Source organism: Sesamum indicum, linkage group LG10, assembly GCF_026168435.1.
Source record: "Sesamum indicum cultivar Baizhima isolate 11 linkage group LG10, ASM2616843v1, whole genome shotgun sequence".
Classification (NCBI taxonomy): domain Eukaryota; kingdom Viridiplantae; phylum Streptophyta; class Magnoliopsida; order Lamiales; family Pedaliaceae; genus Sesamum; species Sesamum indicum.
In genome coordinates this window covers 7,613,918-7,631,518 of record NC_142666.1, presented here as the reverse complement: position 1 = coordinate 7,631,518, position 17,601 = coordinate 7,613,918, and the positions used below count along the sequence as shown (strand labels likewise).

The following is a 17,601-nucleotide window of genomic DNA, read 5'->3' as shown; positions in this document are numbered from 1 at the left end:
TGGCTTGTTGCAGAACTTTCATTTTCTGAGACCTCCATGTTGTCAATTCCTGTGTGAGTCTCGTCTTTCTGGCACCATTGATTTCCATGTGCATTAGTGTAAGGTTCAAATAGATGCTCTATTTCTGATCATGGATGATAGTACGTCTTTAAACGTGTATATGTTGCGTAATTTGGTCTATATTGCCAATGAAACTTGAGACAAGCTGAGGAACTTACAAATAATGTCCTCTTTTATTTTTTAAATTTCTCATAGCTTTGGAATCATATACACAAGTTCAAATCTTAGAGAACCTAGTTATCTTTTCCTGATGCAAACTGGAAGGTAACATAAGCTGTGAGTGCTACAATAACAAGCATAGCCACCCCCATATTCACCAACAGTTGCCTTTCTTCATTAAGCTCAGCAAGCCCTTTCACTGCTTTCTTATATTTCTCCTTTGTGAAAGCTCCAGGTAATTCTTTGTTGTCTGCTTTCTTTTCAGGGACGCCAGCGGCTCCAACTTTCTCCGAAATGTTCTTCTTGGCAGTCTCAACTCCACGTAATTCTTTTCTCTCCTCTGATTCCTTTCCCTCCTTATCTACCGTCCTTGTTACATCCTCTGGTCTCTCTAATGCAATATGTTTTTCTTTAGGTTCAACGCTTTCCCTCTTCACATCATCCTGGGAAACTACAAGTCCAGTGTTCCTCAATGGGGTAATGTTCCTTTTGTCCCTTCCTTGATTTCCGCTGTGATCATGATCTTTTTTATGATTGGTGGATTGTTTTTGAGCTTCTGATGTTTTATCACCTGTTGGTTGGCTAGTACCAACTGCTGGAAAAGCCTTGTCTTGGCCCTGCTGAGGGTTGATTTGCTTTTCATCAGCATTCTGAGCCTGTTTCGTCCTTGGATCGTCTGATGGTTTTTTAGGTTCTGAACTTTTCTCATTTGTCGGTTGGCTGGTATTAACTTCAGGAAGTACTCTCTCAGGAACCTTTTGAGGACTGGGTTGCTTTTGGGTATCACTGCTGTTAGGCTTTGGAGGAAAAGTCTCTTGAGCCTTGCCAACTTTCTTTTTTGGGATTGTAATGTTAAGAACTCCACCTTGGTACTTTGCACGAACCGAGTTCATTTCACTATTTTCCGGAACTTCAAAGTCTTCCCTGAAGCGGCTCCATTTGTTGCCAGCAACCAGGCGTTCTCCTTGAACCCTTATGGTATTCCGGTCTTCTGTTGAAACCCTGATTTGCTCCTTCATAAAGCCTGGAGAAAAGGGCTAACTTGTGAATACAATTGAGTATGCTTTTAGTATTTTCTAGCGAAGTCCTACTCTTTAGCCGTTAAAGTCCTACCTCTCTCTTCACGAGAATTCTAAGATAAGTTGGAGCAGAAGGGATGATTTAACTAATATTGTATTTGGCTTGATGAATTTGGTGTCATGGATTTCAAAATTTATAGTAATAGGTCCTATCTACTCATTTTGATAATTCTGTCACAAAAAAAATTAAATTCTCCAATTTTCATTTTGAATTGTATTTAGTAATATTACCAAGGATTTCAAATCCATTTAATATATGGATTCATTTGAGATCCTTTATTGAAAACTCTTTCGTTTGAATCAGACTTCGTCCATCGAAACCTGAGTCTAAATTAATGTGGCATACAATATGAATTTTAACACTAAAGAAACAAGATAAAGAACATGTAAGCATACATACCAGGAAGATAAATATTGAGAATATGAGATTCATCATCTTGTTGCCATTCCGACATGGGCTTGAAATCTTCATAGACTGGCCGGACACCACCTGGTCTTGCCACCCGTCTAGGAGCACCAGCACCGCCACCTCTCGGCCTCATTGCCATTCTTGTTGTGGTTATACGTTATCTAATCGTTATATGTATGATCAAAATCTTCTTGTATCTGAACTCAAATTCACGATTGAATATATGATCGCCCCAAGAGCCGTTTGGATGCCTGTATTTATATGTGAATTAAACAGGAAAGCTTGGAATGAGTTAAGCATCAGGTGGTGGTGTTTCTTTCTTATAAATGAAACTATTCAAATGTGTTGCTTCTACAGATTGTGTTTGTGAGGTTGGATTGGTGTACATGCATGTATAAGGCATCTCCTTTTTCTGATGATCAAACTCAGAAGGTTCTTTGTTTGCAGTATACGTTTGTAAGGTGGCTGCTTGACCGTACAAACCTCTCACGACTTTGCCTTCTTCCTTACACGTTTACTTTGGTGAAAAGGAAGGATTGATTGATATTCCTATGTTGAAAGGTCTAAAAATTGGACTCAAAAAGTGGGTCCTGGAAAGGGTTTTAAGCAACTTGGAGGTTTTGGCTGATCCACCAGCCATGATTTATTTGCTTTTCTTTTAGCGAACTTGACGTGTGTGCTTAAATTTTTAAATGTACTGTTATAGATATTTATTAAATGGGTCAATAGCAATTTATTCCTCTGTGATATTGAGAATGAGCACATTATCCCTCTATGAAAAAATTACAGTAATTTACCCCTCTGTACTTTTTAAAATGAAATGATTTACCTCCTTATACAGAGAGGTAAATTGCTTCATTTTAAAAATCATAGGGGGTAAATTGTTGTATTTTTAAAAGTATATAGGGAGGTAAATCGCTATTTGTTTTTTCATAGAAGATAATTTGCTCATTTGTGATATCACAAGGGGTTGCTTGCATTTTGCCCTTTATTTAATTTATTATAACAATATAGAGAATTGACGAAAAAAAATTTAAAGACAATATTATTTTGTATCTAATTATATATATTTAGTGACAAAAACTTTTATTTTATCGTAATAATGAGTTTTTAAAATTATAATAGTGATCATTATTTTGTAAATATTGTAATCAACAAGAATTAGTGATAAAATGTTATGCAGTAAATTGTTATTAGAAACAACTAGTGACAAAAGTATAGTGATAATAATAACTAATTCATAAATTATATTTTGTATTGTCTCTAAATTTTTGTTATGGATGTATCACTAATATCTACACGGACGACTTTGGGAGTTTTTGTGAGCGGTACAAAAAATCACTTTTCATTTTTTGGCTCCAAAAAATACTTTTGAGTATTTGAAATGTTACCTTCCGCTTTTAAAATTACTAAAAAAACGTTTTTAGGCAAAAAGCTAAAAGCACATTGGGGGTGCATGCTTCTAACTGCTTTGTCTTTTTCGTAAATAAAGCCAATTTTGCTTTTGACTACTATACCCTTATTATAGTAATATTAATTCAATTTTATCTTTTTAATTTATTCTTAAAATTATATATTTAAAGTTGATATTGAAGTTTTTAAATGAATTGAACAATTTAACAATAATCAAATTTACACTTTCACATATTTAATATTTTAAAATTTTATATTTTATTTGCTATATCATCTAATTTTATTATTTCATTCACATATTATAATTTGATTAATTAATAAAAATATTTTTCTTTGCAACCATGCAAGTTAATTATATTACTTAGTGAGGGTATTATAAAATTAACATATTCTTTTAATATTTTTTTAAAAATAAATGTAAAATATACTAATGGAAATAAAATTTATTCTTTTTTGTAGAAAAATAATTTACTGACAAATAATTAGCAAAAATTAGTATCTTTTTACACTCTTAAACTTATAATTTGTTTATATAAATTACTTTCGCCTTTTGGATAATTCTACATACATTTATACAAAAAAATCAACATCATTACACTGATACCTCCTTTATCGGCCTGAGAAATGATGATGTCATAAAAAATAAATAAAAATTAAGAAATATCATGTTGACTTGATTAAACTTTAATAAAAAACCCTTAGGGAATGTTTCCGTAATTACCAAAGAATAGAAGGATGTTAAAGTAATATTTATGGGGATGAGTAATATAACTCTTATATTCTTTTATTATTTATATATACTAAGTTTTGATTTAAGTTTAAACTATATTTACAAACATTTTAAATTAAAAAATTCAATATAAAATTACAATTTTTAATAATTAAAATATTAAATTATTGATTTAATATATTCATAAAATTGATTACTAAAAGTTTAAATTCAAAATTATTATACTTGTATAAAAATTATTTAAATTATTAATTAAAATTAAAAGATTTTCTATTTTACTAAAATTAATATCCCTAAATTCTTAAAATTGAAAAAATTATAATAAAAATTCCTAGTATTAAAATATTATAATTAAAATTTTAAATTCCTAAATGAAAGGATTACAAATTAAAGTTTTAAATTATAAATATTACTGTTCCTCTATTTTTTTCTGTAAATATACGTATAAATATATACATATATATGTACATGAAGTTAATGAAGCTATGTTGAAGTTCTTCTCTACTGGTAGAATATTGATACAGATTAATACAGCCCTACTTGATTTGATCCCCATAGTCCAGATGCCAAGTGTGATGGTTGAAATACAGACGTATTGTCTGCTGTAATGTGTTATATAAGATTATTGCTATGATAGAGGTAGTGGAAAGCTTCATTTACCCAACTGAAAATGCCTTGGTGGTTGGACGCACACTCAGTGACAGTATACTTCTGCCTCAAGAGCTCTTAGCTGGACATGATCAGACGCACCCACTGCTGAAAAAAGGCCTTCTACAGATGAATTTCGTGACAGAGTTTTTGATGTCAGGTTGTCGCTTTTTACATTTCCGACGGAAAAATGTTGCCTCAGAAAGCATTAGGACGGAATTCTAATGGAAGATTTCATCCGTAGGAAAGTTTGGAATAGATTTCAAATGGGGTGCTCCGGCGGTATGAAAATCCGCCTAGGTGATGAAGAAATGTATGCTTGATTTCCGACTGCATAACATATGAGTTTGGGACGGAATGTTTATGTCCTGATGTTACAATCTGAGTTGGATATTCGGACAGGATTTGGGACGGGATGTTTACTATTCTATGATGGGATTTGGGACAGGAACCTGTCACAAATTGTGTTGAAAGAGTATTTTCTTTTTTTTTTTTTTTTGTTTTTAAATGATATTTGTCCAAACAATCGTCCCAAAATGTGGTTGTTTTGTCATTGCAAATCCGTCTCAAAAATTAGGATGCACTTTCTGATGATGCCGTCACAAAAGCTGTTCTTAAATTTTAATATATTTTTTTGAAAAGTATCTTTTTGCTTTTTTAATTATTCTATTAAATTTGAAATTAGAGACACTTATTTTCAAAAAAGTAAATTATAAGTAATTAAAATCACTACAAGAAAAAAGCAGATCAGTGATAATTAATATATTTAGTGATCAGACTGTTTAATTTGTCATAATGAGAAATTTCATGATTTTAATAATTTCTATTATTTTGTACAAATCATTCTTAACATGAATAAAATGACAAAAAAATGTGCACAAAGCTGTCACTAAATACAATTAGTGACTCATGTATAGTGACGATCGATCTAATGACAACCAATAATAGTTGTCATTATTTTATGTTGTCTTCACTGTAAATATACCATTAATTGTATTTAGTGACAACTTTATATATATTTCTGTCACTAATAGTAATATAGTGACAAGATAAGAATTATTGTAACTTAATATATATTATTAATGATAACTATTAAAATGATCACTTGATAGTTTTTTTAGTAATTGATCCGGGTCGAATTATTCTATCTCCTGAGACGATCTCACAGCTGTTCGACTAATTCTTCCGGAACAGGTTTTGGATCCCCTGAGAATAAAACAAGAACCGTGAGCTCGTCGGGTATGTCCCCGACAATGACCCTCCGACGCTCAAGTTAGGTTGATCGAGAGAAATGTATTCTATCTCAAGGTTCGATCTCAATAAATGTATAGCAGTTACCTCATTTATGGCGTATCGGGGTCTATTTATAGTACACAGTTGTACGGCAAGTACTGGGTCACGTGGCCTCATCTGGTTGATCCCATTCTAATCGGATGGCCGTCATTGTCTGGGTCTTCTGTCACCTCCTACGACCCGGGTCGGGTCCTCTGCGACCCGCCCGTTACGAAGTACGCGGATCCGGTCGCGGAAATGACCATCCTACCCTTAATGAAGGGCTTTTCAGTCTTTTTGCGGGAGGATTATACATATACCTATCATTACTCCCCCACTTTTTCAAAGTGCAAGTTCGTTGCCTTTGAGGAAGTCGAACCGTCGCGTCCGTTGATGGCGTACACGTGGCAAGATCCCCTCGGTTCATCTGGGCGCGTTGTTCCAGAGTGGGTCTCCTATAAATACCCCCTCATTTGACTTCTCGGTCCACCTCACGCAAAGACTTCCAGCGACCAAGGCTCACAACCACGAGTTCGTATTCGATCTGCGGCTTCCAGAGTCATCCTGCTTTAAGGTACGATGCCTTCCAGCTCTAGCTCGAATTCTGGGTCGCGATCTGGCCCTAAGCCACGATCTAGGTCAGGGTCATCTTCATCTCGTTCTGAATCTGCTTCTGGGTCCTCTTCCGAGTCTGGTTCTGGTTCGTCCTCAGGGTCCGGGTCTAGGTCTGTCTCTAGGTCTTCGCATGGGTCGTATTCCACCTCTCCCAAGAGGAATAAAAAGTTTCCGGCCACCAAACTCCAGGATAAACAGGCCGGACCTTCGGTCCTTGCTAAGTTCCAGGATCGGCTCGCCAAAAACCCTTGGGAGGCCGTGGTCAGTACAGTTAGGGTTCCTGTAGATAAGATTAGAGAAAAGTATCACATCCCCTCCGATTTTAACATCCTGATCCCTGCCACCTTCGACCGTATGCATCGCCCTCCCGAGGGGTTCACTGCTTTTTCTATCAAACACCTCGATGCCGGGTTGAGATTCCCTCTGGCTTCCCCGGTGGCCGCGATCTTAAATAAGTTGGGGTTATGTCCTATGCAGCTTTCCCCGAATTCCATTACCCACATAGTCCTTTTTGTGGTAATGATGCGATATCTAGATTTAGACCCCAGTTTTGATAATTTTTGGAGTTTATATTCCTTCACCACCTCGAAGCGATCTGGTAGTCGAGGTTTTTTCTATCTTTCGGCCAAACCAGATTGCGGGTATCTGAGCGCCCTGAAGTCGAATGTAGGAGTTTGGTTAGATCGCTACATTTTCATTCGACCTCCTAGTGGTGTCTGGCCTTTCAAGAACGAGTGGACTAAGTATAAACCCCTTCCGAAAACCTGTGGTGGGGGGCTGGAGGGTGACCAAATAAGGAGTCTGACACTTTATAAGTATGACCAAAAGAAGCTTCTCAATGAGAAAGTTTTGCAATTATCTGGGCTCTCTCCAGCGTCCCTTCACATCGAAGAGTCCTTAGGTGATTTTCTTCTTTCGGTCTCACTCGCTTTCATCACTGTGGCGTCCGCGTGTGCTAACTTTTCTCTGTTCGCAGATAGTATCATCATGAGCACGCGCTCGGCTATGCGGAGGATCGCGGCCCAAAACAAATCACGAAAGGGGGGTGAGATCGCCAGTTCCTCGGACCCGAAAGGGAAGGGCAAGGCGGTCGCGAGTGCCAAAGACTTGCCTCCGATCCCACCTTCCTCGGTTCCCTCGAAAACACTCGCGATCGCCACTCCTGATGGGCAACAGCCCATTGCCGTTGATAGCGAGGGTACACCTTCCGCCCATGACGATCATCTTGGCTACAACTCCTCGGAGTTAGATCTGGGCTTGGATGAGGCTAGTGGGGGCCACGGGATCGACCAAGGAAGCCCCGGTCCGCCTGAGGAGCGATCTAAGAAAAGGAGGCGATCTCCACTCAAAAAAGGACAAGGGCCCAAGTCCAAGTTGGGGCCTAGCGATAAGGGCAAAATGAAGGAGCCCGCTGAGGCCTCTCACCCGCCTCCAAAATCGCATAGCCCGAGCGTGCTGAGCAGGATGGCTAAGGAAGCCGCAGATAAAACTAGCGTTAACGAAGACCGGGACAAATTTTTGAGGGTGGCGCAGCTCGCCACCTGTTGGGAGGATAGCCGGGCATCTCTTCGAGGTAATGTGCCGCCTCCCGAATGGCAAGATATGTCGAGCTCTTCGCTGTATGGCGAGGCCGGAGGGGATACTTTTGCAGTCTACAATTCATTCGTCTCCGTTCGCGATCAGGGAGCACTTGTACCGAATAACCCTATTCGGCTTGAGGAGTTCGCAGCCCACTCCCTGGTCTAGGTATTTCATCGGTTGGTTTCCTTCGACCTCCCCTCGTTTGTGCCATTCATTGCTTTTGGTTTTGCAGGCCATGACCTTTCTTCGAAGCTTAAGCCTCAAATGCACCCATTATCGGAAGAGTTACATCCAGACTGACCAGAAGGTGCAAGATTTGAGGTCTCAACTGGCCGAACGAGATGAGACAGAACGCAAGCAGGAGGATAACCTGCTGGCCTTGGGGGACGAGGTGCAAAAGCTGCGAGCCGAGCTCGATGCTGCCAAGAAGGAGAAGGAGATTCTTCGTTCTGAGCAAGAGGTGGCCCTGGCAGAGGCCAAGAAAGAGGCGTTCGAAGCTGGACGTGAGGTCGGCCTCATTGAAGGTCACAAGCACGGGTTGGAAGAAGGCCAAGCTGGTCGCATTCTGGTCGAAGAGCATCAGCGAGCTTTGGCTGATTCCCGGATGTCTGCGGTTCGTGATTTTTTGAAGACTGACACCTTCACAACCGCTCTTGAGATCAAGTCTGCGGACTCGTTTGCCAAGGGCTATGAGACCTGCCTGTCTCAAGTCGAAAAGCTCGGTGGCTTCAATGAGTCTTTTGACCGCAGCACGCTTGACATCTCGCTTGATGGCGACCTTCAACCTCTTCCTCCGGATCCTGAGCTGAAAGACGATGAATTTATGGTTCTGAGGGACGAACTGGAGGCAGAAGCTGACGCCTGATCAGTCCCGGTTCTTCTATTTTGGGGTAGGATTTTGAGCTGATTGATCCAAATGTAAATCCTAGAAATTGTTAGGACATCATTTTTGTACACAGGTGGATGGGGTGGAAATTTTGATAACCCCTGTATATGACATTTTGTTGAATGAGAAATGAACTTTTGTTAGCTCGCTTCCTTTGCTATATCTGCACATTTTTTTTCAGATCGCCCATTGGACGCGTCTTTTTCAGTTCGCGTTGTGATTGTGTGCGTCTTTTTCAGATCGCATATTGGACGCGTCTTTTTCAGTTCGCGTTGTGATTGTGTGCGTCTTTTTCAGATCGCATATTGGACGCGTCTTTTTCAGTTCGCGTTTTGCTTGTGTGCGTCTTTTTCAGATCGCATATTGGACGCGTCTTTTTCAGTTCGCGTTTTGACTGTGTGCGTCTTTTTCAGATCGCATATTGGACGCGTCTTTTTCAGTTCGCGTTTTGACTGTGTGCGTCTTTTTCAGATCGCATATTGGACGCGTCTTTTTCAGTTCGCGTTTTGACTGTGTGCGTCTTTTTCAGATCGCATATTGGACGCGTCTTTTTCAGTTCGCGTTTTGCTTGAGTGCAAGTGGTGATAGTAATGTACGCACGAATCATAAGCACAAAAGGAATGTAAGCACAAAACAAAGAAACTTTGATAAATATCGTTGCGTAAATTACAAGAGTGGTAAATATCCAGTAATACAATGTTTAAAATGAATGCGACCTTCCTAACCTTTGAGAATATACAATTAATAACCTGCTAGAACTCTCCCCGTGTAGTCTTTTGGCGGCATCTTGTTCGATCGGTCACCTTGTACGACCCTTCGATTGATGCCTTTCACAGGCTCCTTGTTCGATCCTTCAGTTGATGGCCTTTCACAGGCTCCTCGTTCGATCCTTCAGTTGATGGCCTTTCACAGGCTCCTCGTTCGAGTTGACGGCCTTTCACAGGCTCCCTGCTTCAAGCGTAGAACTTCTTCAAGTTTTGTATGTTCCATGGGCGTGGTAGATCGCGACCCTGCATGTCTTGCAACCTGTATGTACCCTTCTTTCTGATCTCAATCACTTTGTAAGGGCCTTCCCAGGGTGGCTCCAGCTTTCCCACATGTTTTGACGCCTCCACCTTCTTCAGCACGAGATCTCCTATCTGCAGCTGGCGGGGTCGCATTTTACGATCATGGCTCTTCATCATTAGGCCCTTGTGATGCAGGATTCGGGCATATGCAGCCTCTCTTTTTTCTTCGATGACGGTGAGGTCGAAGCTTCGTTCGGCTTGGTTCGTCTCGGGCTCATACTGCATAACTCTTTGCGATTCCTCCCCGATTTCGGCAGGAATGATGGCCTCGGTTCCATACACCAGGCAGAAAGGGGTTTCACCCGTGGCGGTTCGCGGCGTTGTTCGGTAAGCCCACAAGACCCCGGGCAGTTCGTCGACCCACGACCCCTTGCTCTCGAGGCGAGTCTTCAAATGTTGCAAGATAGTTCGGTTCGTCACTTCGGTCTGCCCGTTCGCTTGAGGATTTGCGACTGCTGTGAAGTGCTGCGCGATCTTCAACTCCTTGCACCATTCTGTAATTTTCCTACCCTGGAACTGCGTGCCGTTATCAGATATTAATATCCGCGGTATACCAAATTTGCATTTAATATTCTTCCAAATGAAGTTGATGACTTCCTTCTCCGAGATTTTGGCTACCGCTTCTGCTTCGACCCACTTGGAGAAATATTCGATCGCTACGATGATGAATTTCTTTTGGGCTTGTGCGGGCGGAAAAGGACCTACGATGTCGATTCCCCATTGGTCGAACGGGCATGCTATCTTGATCGGTTCCAACGGTGTTGCCGGCTGATGTATCAACGAAGCGTACTTCTGGCAACTCTCACATTTCCTCACTAAGTTCTTGGAATCTTCGACCAAGGTGGGCCAGAAAAACCCTTGCCGCATCACCTTCTGTGCTAGCGATCTCGCTCCCGAATGATTACCGCAGCTTCCTTCATGTATTTCCCGCATCACGTACAAGGCTCTCTCTCCCTCCAAGCATTTTAAGAGTGGGCCATCCGCCGTTCGTTTGTAGAGCTGACCGTCTAACATCGTGAATCGGGTGGCGCGAAACTTGACCCTTTTTGCTGCTTGTGGGTCGTTGGGCAGGATGCCTTCTCCCAGATATCGTATAATCTCTGTCATCCACGACTCGCCCTCCGAAACGACCTGAATTTCTGTTCCGCTCGCTAGCGCCGATCGATCGCGAACTAAGGCAGTGATTTTGCGATCTCGAATTCCGTCCATTGCTGCCCCAAATTTTGACAGGGCATCCGCTTTGTCATTTTCTGCTCGAGGAACTTGTGAAACGGTACATCCGTTAAACTTTCCCATCAATTGCTGCACCATCTCCTTATACCTTGTCATGGTTCTCTCTCTCGTCTCGTATGCCCCTTCGATCTGCATAGCGATCAGCTGTGAGTCCGTAAAAACTTCTAGATCACGAGCTCCTGCCTCGTATGCTAGCTCCAATCCCAACACCAGCGCCTCGTATTCCGCTTCGTTATTTGTCACTGGGAATGATAGGCGGGCTGCGACCTCTATCTCGACTCCCTTGGGTCCTTGGATCAACACGCCTGCTCCTCCGTTGTTCGCATTGGAAGATCCATCTACATGTAGCATCCACTTCGAACAGGTATGGTCGGGGGCGTCGGGCTCCTTCGGATCGCTGGACAATTCTGTGATGAAGTCCGCGAGCACCTGTGCCTTCTGGGCCGTCCTGGGCTGGTATTCGATATCATGTTGCCCCAATTCGACCGCCCATTTGATTAATCTTCCGGAGGCCTCTGGTCGTGACATCACATGCTTAAGGGGGTGGTTCGTCAGCACTATCACTTTATGCGATTGGAAATATGGCCGCAGTTTCCGGGCAGTTACGACTAACGCAAGAGCGAGCTTCTCCATCTCTGAGTACCGCAATTCAGCCCCTTGGAGCATTTTACTGACATAGTAGACTGGATTCTGATTGTTAGCCTCTTCCCTTATCAGTACGGAGCTAACCGCGTTCTCGGACACTCCAAGATACAAGAATAGTGTCTCACCCTCTTTAGGATTTGCGAGCAAAGGGGGTTTGGTGAGGTACTCCTTCAGTTCTTGTAAAGCCTGTTCGCATTCTTGAGTCCACGCGAAACTCTTGGGTTTCCTCAAGGCTTTGAAAAATGGTAGGCTTCTATCTGCCGATCGCGATATGAACCTGCCCAAAGATGCAATTTTTCCGGTAAGCTTCTGCATATCTTTGATCGAACTCGGCGACCTCAGGCCCATGATGGCTTGTATCTTTTCTGGATTCGCTTCTATCCCTCTTTCGCTGATCATATACCCCAAAAATTTTCCACCTGTCACTCCAAATGTGCATTTGTCCGGGTTGAGTTTCATTCCATGCGACCTCATTATGCTGAATGCCTGAGAGAGGTCTTCAATGTGGTCCTGCGACCTCTTACTCTTGACCAGCATGTCATCAACATATACTTCCATGGTTCTTCCGAGCAGGTCCCCGAACATCTTATTAACCAATCGCTGGTAGGTTGCCCCCGCATTCTTCAGTCCAAATGGCATCATGTTGTAGCAATAAATCCCCTTATCCGTAACGAAGGAGGTTTTGTCTCTATCCTCTTCTGCCAGTTGGATCTGGTGATATCCCTGATATGCATCCATCATCGAAAAGAGTTCGAACCCTGCGGTCGAATCCACCATGGTATCGATCCGCGGCAGCGGGTACGGGTCCTTAGGGCACGCCTTGTTCAGATCCGTGAAATCCACACACATCCGCCATTTTCCTGAAGATTTTGGGATGAGCACTACATTGGAGAGCCAGTTTGTGTATTGGATTTCCGATATATATCCAGCTTTCAGCAGCTTCTCGACCTCTTGCTGGATAGCATCGTTCTTTTCCTTGCTGAAATTTCTCTTCCTCTGCTGCACAGGTCGAGCAGTGGGGTCTACATTCAACCGATGTACGATCACCTCCGGGTCGATCCCGGTGAAATCCGACGGACTCCACGCGAACATATCCGCATTTTTTCTTAGAAAGTCTATCATGGCCATCTCCCCTTCGTTGAGGCTGGAACCTATCCTGGTCGTCTTGCTGGGGTCCTCTGTGGCGAGCTGAATAGCCTTGTATTCCTCGCTGGGTTTCAGGTGTTCAGCTTCATACGGTCGGGGCTCCGCGTCCTCCCTGACCTTCTGTTTCTTCGACCTCGGCTCTCCCTTTACCGACAAGTTGTAGCATTTGCGAGCCTCCTTCTGGTCGCATGATACCTCCCCGATTCCATATTCAGTGGGGAATTTCATCTTCATATGGTATGTGGAGATAACCGCCCTGAACGAATTTAACCCCGGCCGACCCAGTATGACATTGTACGTGAACGGGGTATCAACCACTAGGAATTTGACCATCAGCGTTTTTCTCTTCGGCTCTTCGCCCATGGACACCGGCAGCTCTATCGTCCCAAGCGAGGCCACTTCGCTTCCTCCAAATCCGACCAGGGGAGTTTTCACGGGCTCGAGCCTCGCATTCTCCAGCCCCATCCGGTCCACGATATTTTTGAAAATGATGTCCGCCGAGCTCCCACTGTCTATCAGCACTTTGTGGACGGTGAAGTTCGCGATGTCAAGCTTGATGACCATGGGGTCGTTCTCTCCGCCGTCCTCCAATCTGTCCGAGCTATTAAATGAGATGGCCTCTTCACCCTCCACCTTCAGCACGAATTCTTTCTGTCTCACCAATCCGGCTGTCCGGGCGCATCTTTTCCGTGTTCGACCCGAATCTCCCGCAGTCGATCCCCCCGCTATTGTGTATATGACACCCTTTGTGGGTGCGTTGTTCCCACCCATCGGGGGTTTGTCTGTCCTTGATGGGCCCGGATTTCTATCTCGGTCCGGGCTTCTCGATCTGCTTCTCCTTCCTCCCCCGCCGATCTTACAATTTGGGGGCACGCGGTCTCGGAAGTGTCCCTGACGAACGAGCCTTTCGATCTCGTCCTTCAGTTGATAGCACTCCTCTGTGCTGTGTCCTCTCTCCCGATGAAAGCGGCAGTATTTGTTAGACATCTTCTTGGTAGGAGTGTACCTCGTATGTCTAGGCCATTTCAGCACGTCAGCATTTTCTACCATCATCAGAGCCTTCTCCCGGGACATGGCTAGGGGAGTGTAGTTGTGGTATTTTGGCACGTATTTAGGCTCCTTCCGTTTCTCCGTTTTTGGTTTGTCATTTCCTCCTCTTCCATCATGAGGTCGTCTGGGAATATATTCCCGCTCCCTTCGCTCTGAATCTTTCATCGCGTTCATCTCCTCTTCGTCAATATACTTCTGCGCTATCGCCATCAGTTGCTCCACATCGTAGGGCGGGTCGCGCGTGAGGGCGGAGGCGAAAGAGCCCTTCCTGAGTCCATGTATGAGGATACTCACAAGCATGTCAATCCTCAGCTCTTGCACCTCCAGGGTCTCATTGTTGAATCGACCCATGAAATTTTTCAGCGTCTCGTCTTCTCTTTGTCGGATGTTAAACAGATGGGTGACCGACCTCTTTTGTTTCTTCTTGCTCGCAAAATGGAAATTGAACTTTTGCACGAGCTGCTCGTAGGACTCGATGCTTCCACGGGGTAGGTTCGTGAACCATTCTTGAGCTTTTCCCGTCAGTGTGGTCGCGAACAATTTTGCCATTATCGGGGCTGACTGTCCGTAAAGATTCATCACCATCTCAAAGGCGGCCACATGCTCCTGAGGGTCTCTCATCCCATCATATCTCCTTAAATCGGGCACTCTGAACCCGGGCTCAACGGTCTAAACCAGGATTTCGTTACAGAAAGGGGAGTTCTTGTTCTGCGCGACGATCTCCCCTCGTTTCTTCAACTCGTCGATCTGTTTGTTCAAGCTATGTATCTGTTTGCCCACGCTCTCCACTTCGGCCCTGGATATGACCGGCTCTCTTCTTTTCGCGCGTCCATGACTGCTGGAACCTGCATCGGATGATGCCGGTCGCTTACTGCGGTGATCATGTTCTCCCTGAACTCTTGACTCTCTTATTGGCTCCACGTTTTCAAATAGCTGCCTTCTAGCAGTTTCTTTGACCAGGGGGGTCGCTGTTCTCCGTTCATATTCTACTATAGCCTTTCGGCTTGCCTCGTCTATCATCCTTTGCAGCTCATCCTGTGTGATTTGGATGGTTGCACCTGCTCCTCTCCTGGGTGTTTCTTCCTCGGCGGCGTTTCTCCTCGATGAACCCTCCATAACGATAGAATTCTCAGAAGTTCCCACAGACGGCGCCAACTGATCCGGGTCGAATTATTCTATCTCCTGAGACGATCTCACAGCTGTTCGACTAATTCTTCCGGAACAGGTTTTGGATCCCCTGAGAATAAAACAAGAACCGTGAGCTCGTCGGGTATGTCCCCGACAATGACCCTCCGACGCTCAAGTTAGGTTGATCGAGAGAAATGTATTCTATCTCAAGGTTCGATCTCAATAAATGTATAGCAGTTACCTCATTTATGGCGTATCGGGGTCTATTTATAGTACACAGTTGTACGGCAAGTACTGGGTCACGTGGCCTCATCTGGTTGATCCCATTCTAATCGGATGGCCGTCATTGTCTGGGTCTTCTGTCACCTCCTACGACCCGGGTCGGGTCCTCTGCGACCCGCCCGTTACGAAGTACGCGGATCCGGTCGCGGAAATGACCATCCTACCCTTAATGAAGGGCTTTTCAGTCTTTTTGCGGGAGGATTATACATATACCTATCAGTAATGTTATATTTTCTTGTAGTGAATATAGTGTACATTTTACAATGCAAATACTAAAAAAATTCTTAAAAATTCCTAATCTAACGGATCATCGATGGGCTCAAACTCTGCAGCATCCTTAGCTGTCTGTTGCAGTGATCCGTCAACTGGGGCGTCAGCTGCCAGGGTGGTGGGGCCATCACTGCAAGTCAGGGTGTTAGCTTCGTATAGGTCTCGTGTGAGTTCCATAAAGTTTTGTACATAATTGAGAGATTAATTAATAGATAATTATTAAGAAATTTCAAACTAATCATAAATAAATTATAAATTTGAAATGGAATATATCAAAATTTGCTGCGAGTAAATTGGAGTTTTATACATTATTTAGTGATAAATTATATAAATTAAAAAAATCAGAGGATGTAGTTAGAATTTTTATAAAAATTTAAATAAAACAAAAAGGTGAGGGGTGGGGTGGGGGGAAATGAATTTTGTAGACAAGCCCATGTGCTCCCAACCCCTAAGTTATCAATCTTACGAGGGTAAATTGCATAACATCTTGTGTTTTTAAAATTTAGTTAAAAACTTTTTGTATTTTATACATACAATAAATTTTTATTAAAAATTAATGGAGAGTATGTGACACTCGACTATTGTGCGACTGGACTTTATTTTTTAGCCTATTTTAAAATTACTTTAAGTGTATAATATCCATCTTGTCCCGTTCTTTCATATTTAAATATATTTTAAATCAATTTATTTGTATTATTATTTTATTTAAACATACTTAATTAATTTAAATTATTTTTTGAGTCCAAATATATTACAATAAATTATATTTATTTATAAAATATATTAATTTAGTATAAAAACACCCACAAAGTATGTAATTTTTTTAAAAATTAAAATTTTGAATTTAAAAAACACAATACAAATTTAATATACTAAAATTCACTTTTCAAATTAAAAATTTATATGCAATATAAAAGTCACTTATAATAATATATATTATTAACTCAATTAAATTATTATAATTTAAATATATTTTATTTATTTATAAATAATAATAAATATCAAAATACCAAAAAATTAATATCAATTATTTTAAATTATATTATTTATTATAAATAATATTTAAATTAAACATTAAAGTTATTTAATATTTATAATTTGAAAAAATTAATCTTATTTTTACTTTTCTTCTATAAGGGGGTGACGGGGGCAGCGGAAAAGGGGCAACCTCGCCGAACAATTTGGGCGACATTGCCATCGCCGCCTACAAATATATATATGTATATATTATATTATATAGTGTATATATAAATAAAACTATATTTAAATTACTTCAAATTTGTACTGTTCGTCTTTTATAGTTGAAAATTAATGATTGTTATAAGAAGGGTGTAATGATCAATTTAGTAAAAAATTAACGCCGTTAGGGTTTACCTAATGGAAGGGGAGCATAACAATATTTTGAAAAAATATAGGGTGTTTTTTACTTATTTTTTTATATAAGGGGGTTTTATGCAATTTTGAAAAGGTAAATTGCATAAGATAATGAAAATGAAGTAGAGCCCCAACTCGAACAGGCTACAAATGAAGGAAAGAAAATACAACTTTAAGTCCAAGGTACTTTCCAGAGCCTAAATACTAAAGTATTGAAACTTTTTTTTTGGGTAAATGTAAGTTTTATTAAAAAAAAAATAGGTAAACAGTACAAAGTACAACAATCAAATGGTGGTACCTCCAACAGACCAAGGGATACGCCAAAGTCTATAGAGTGCACATGTACTAATAGAACTGAAAAGATTAATACTAATTATCCTCTGTCTAACGTCTTCAATAATGCAAGTAGCTAATACAGCTTCCAGCCGATGGGTGTGCTCAAATCGTCTCAAATTCCTCTCTCGCCATATATGGTATATGCATGCACCAAGTAATGCTCGATAAGCAACATTAACAATATGCTTCCCCCTCCACTTCCTCGATGCCCATTCCAC

General features: G+C 41.6%; 2 protein-coding genes across 7 annotated transcripts in view; both read right to left on the bottom strand.

The window, feature by feature from the left end:
* Positions 1–206: 206 nt before the first annotated feature.
* On the bottom strand, positions 207–2,095 carry RTM2 (HSP20-like chaperones superfamily protein). Its single transcript, XM_011093667.3, has 2 exons — positions 1,699–2,095; positions 207–1,243 (listed from the first exon to the last, which is right to left on the bottom strand). The coding sequence occupies exons 1-2, from the start codon at positions 1,844–1,846 to the stop codon at positions 294–296; spliced, it is 1,098 nt and encodes a 365-aa protein (XP_011091969.1). The 5' UTR covers positions 1,847–2,095; the 3' UTR covers positions 207–293.
* A 7,380-nt stretch (positions 2,096–9,475) lies between these two features.
* Positions 9,476–17,601, bottom strand: part of LOC105172285 (uncharacterized) — a 31,350-nt gene continuing 23,224 nt past the window's right edge. For all 6 annotated transcript variants that reach the window (XM_088885533.1, XM_088885530.1, XM_088885532.1 and 3 more), the window contains one exon: positions 9,476–15,803. In XM_088885533.1, coding sequence (XP_088741659.1) covers positions 9,806–14,614 — 4,809 coding nt within the window. In that variant the 5' untranslated portion in view covers positions 14,615–15,803 and the 3' untranslated portion in view covers positions 9,476–9,805. The remainder of the gene's footprint in view (positions 15,804–17,601) is intronic.

Bases quoted from the DNA above. Each gene is read 5' to 3' on its own strand.
- RTM2 (XM_011093667.3), bottom strand. From the start codon at position 1,846: ATGGCAATGAGGCCGAGAGGTGGCGGTGCTGGTGCTCCTAGACGGGTG. The intron at 1,244-1,698 runs GTATGTATGCTT...CCTTTTCTCCAG, and splicing joins TCTCAATATTTATCTTCCTG to GCTTTATGAAGGAGCAAATC.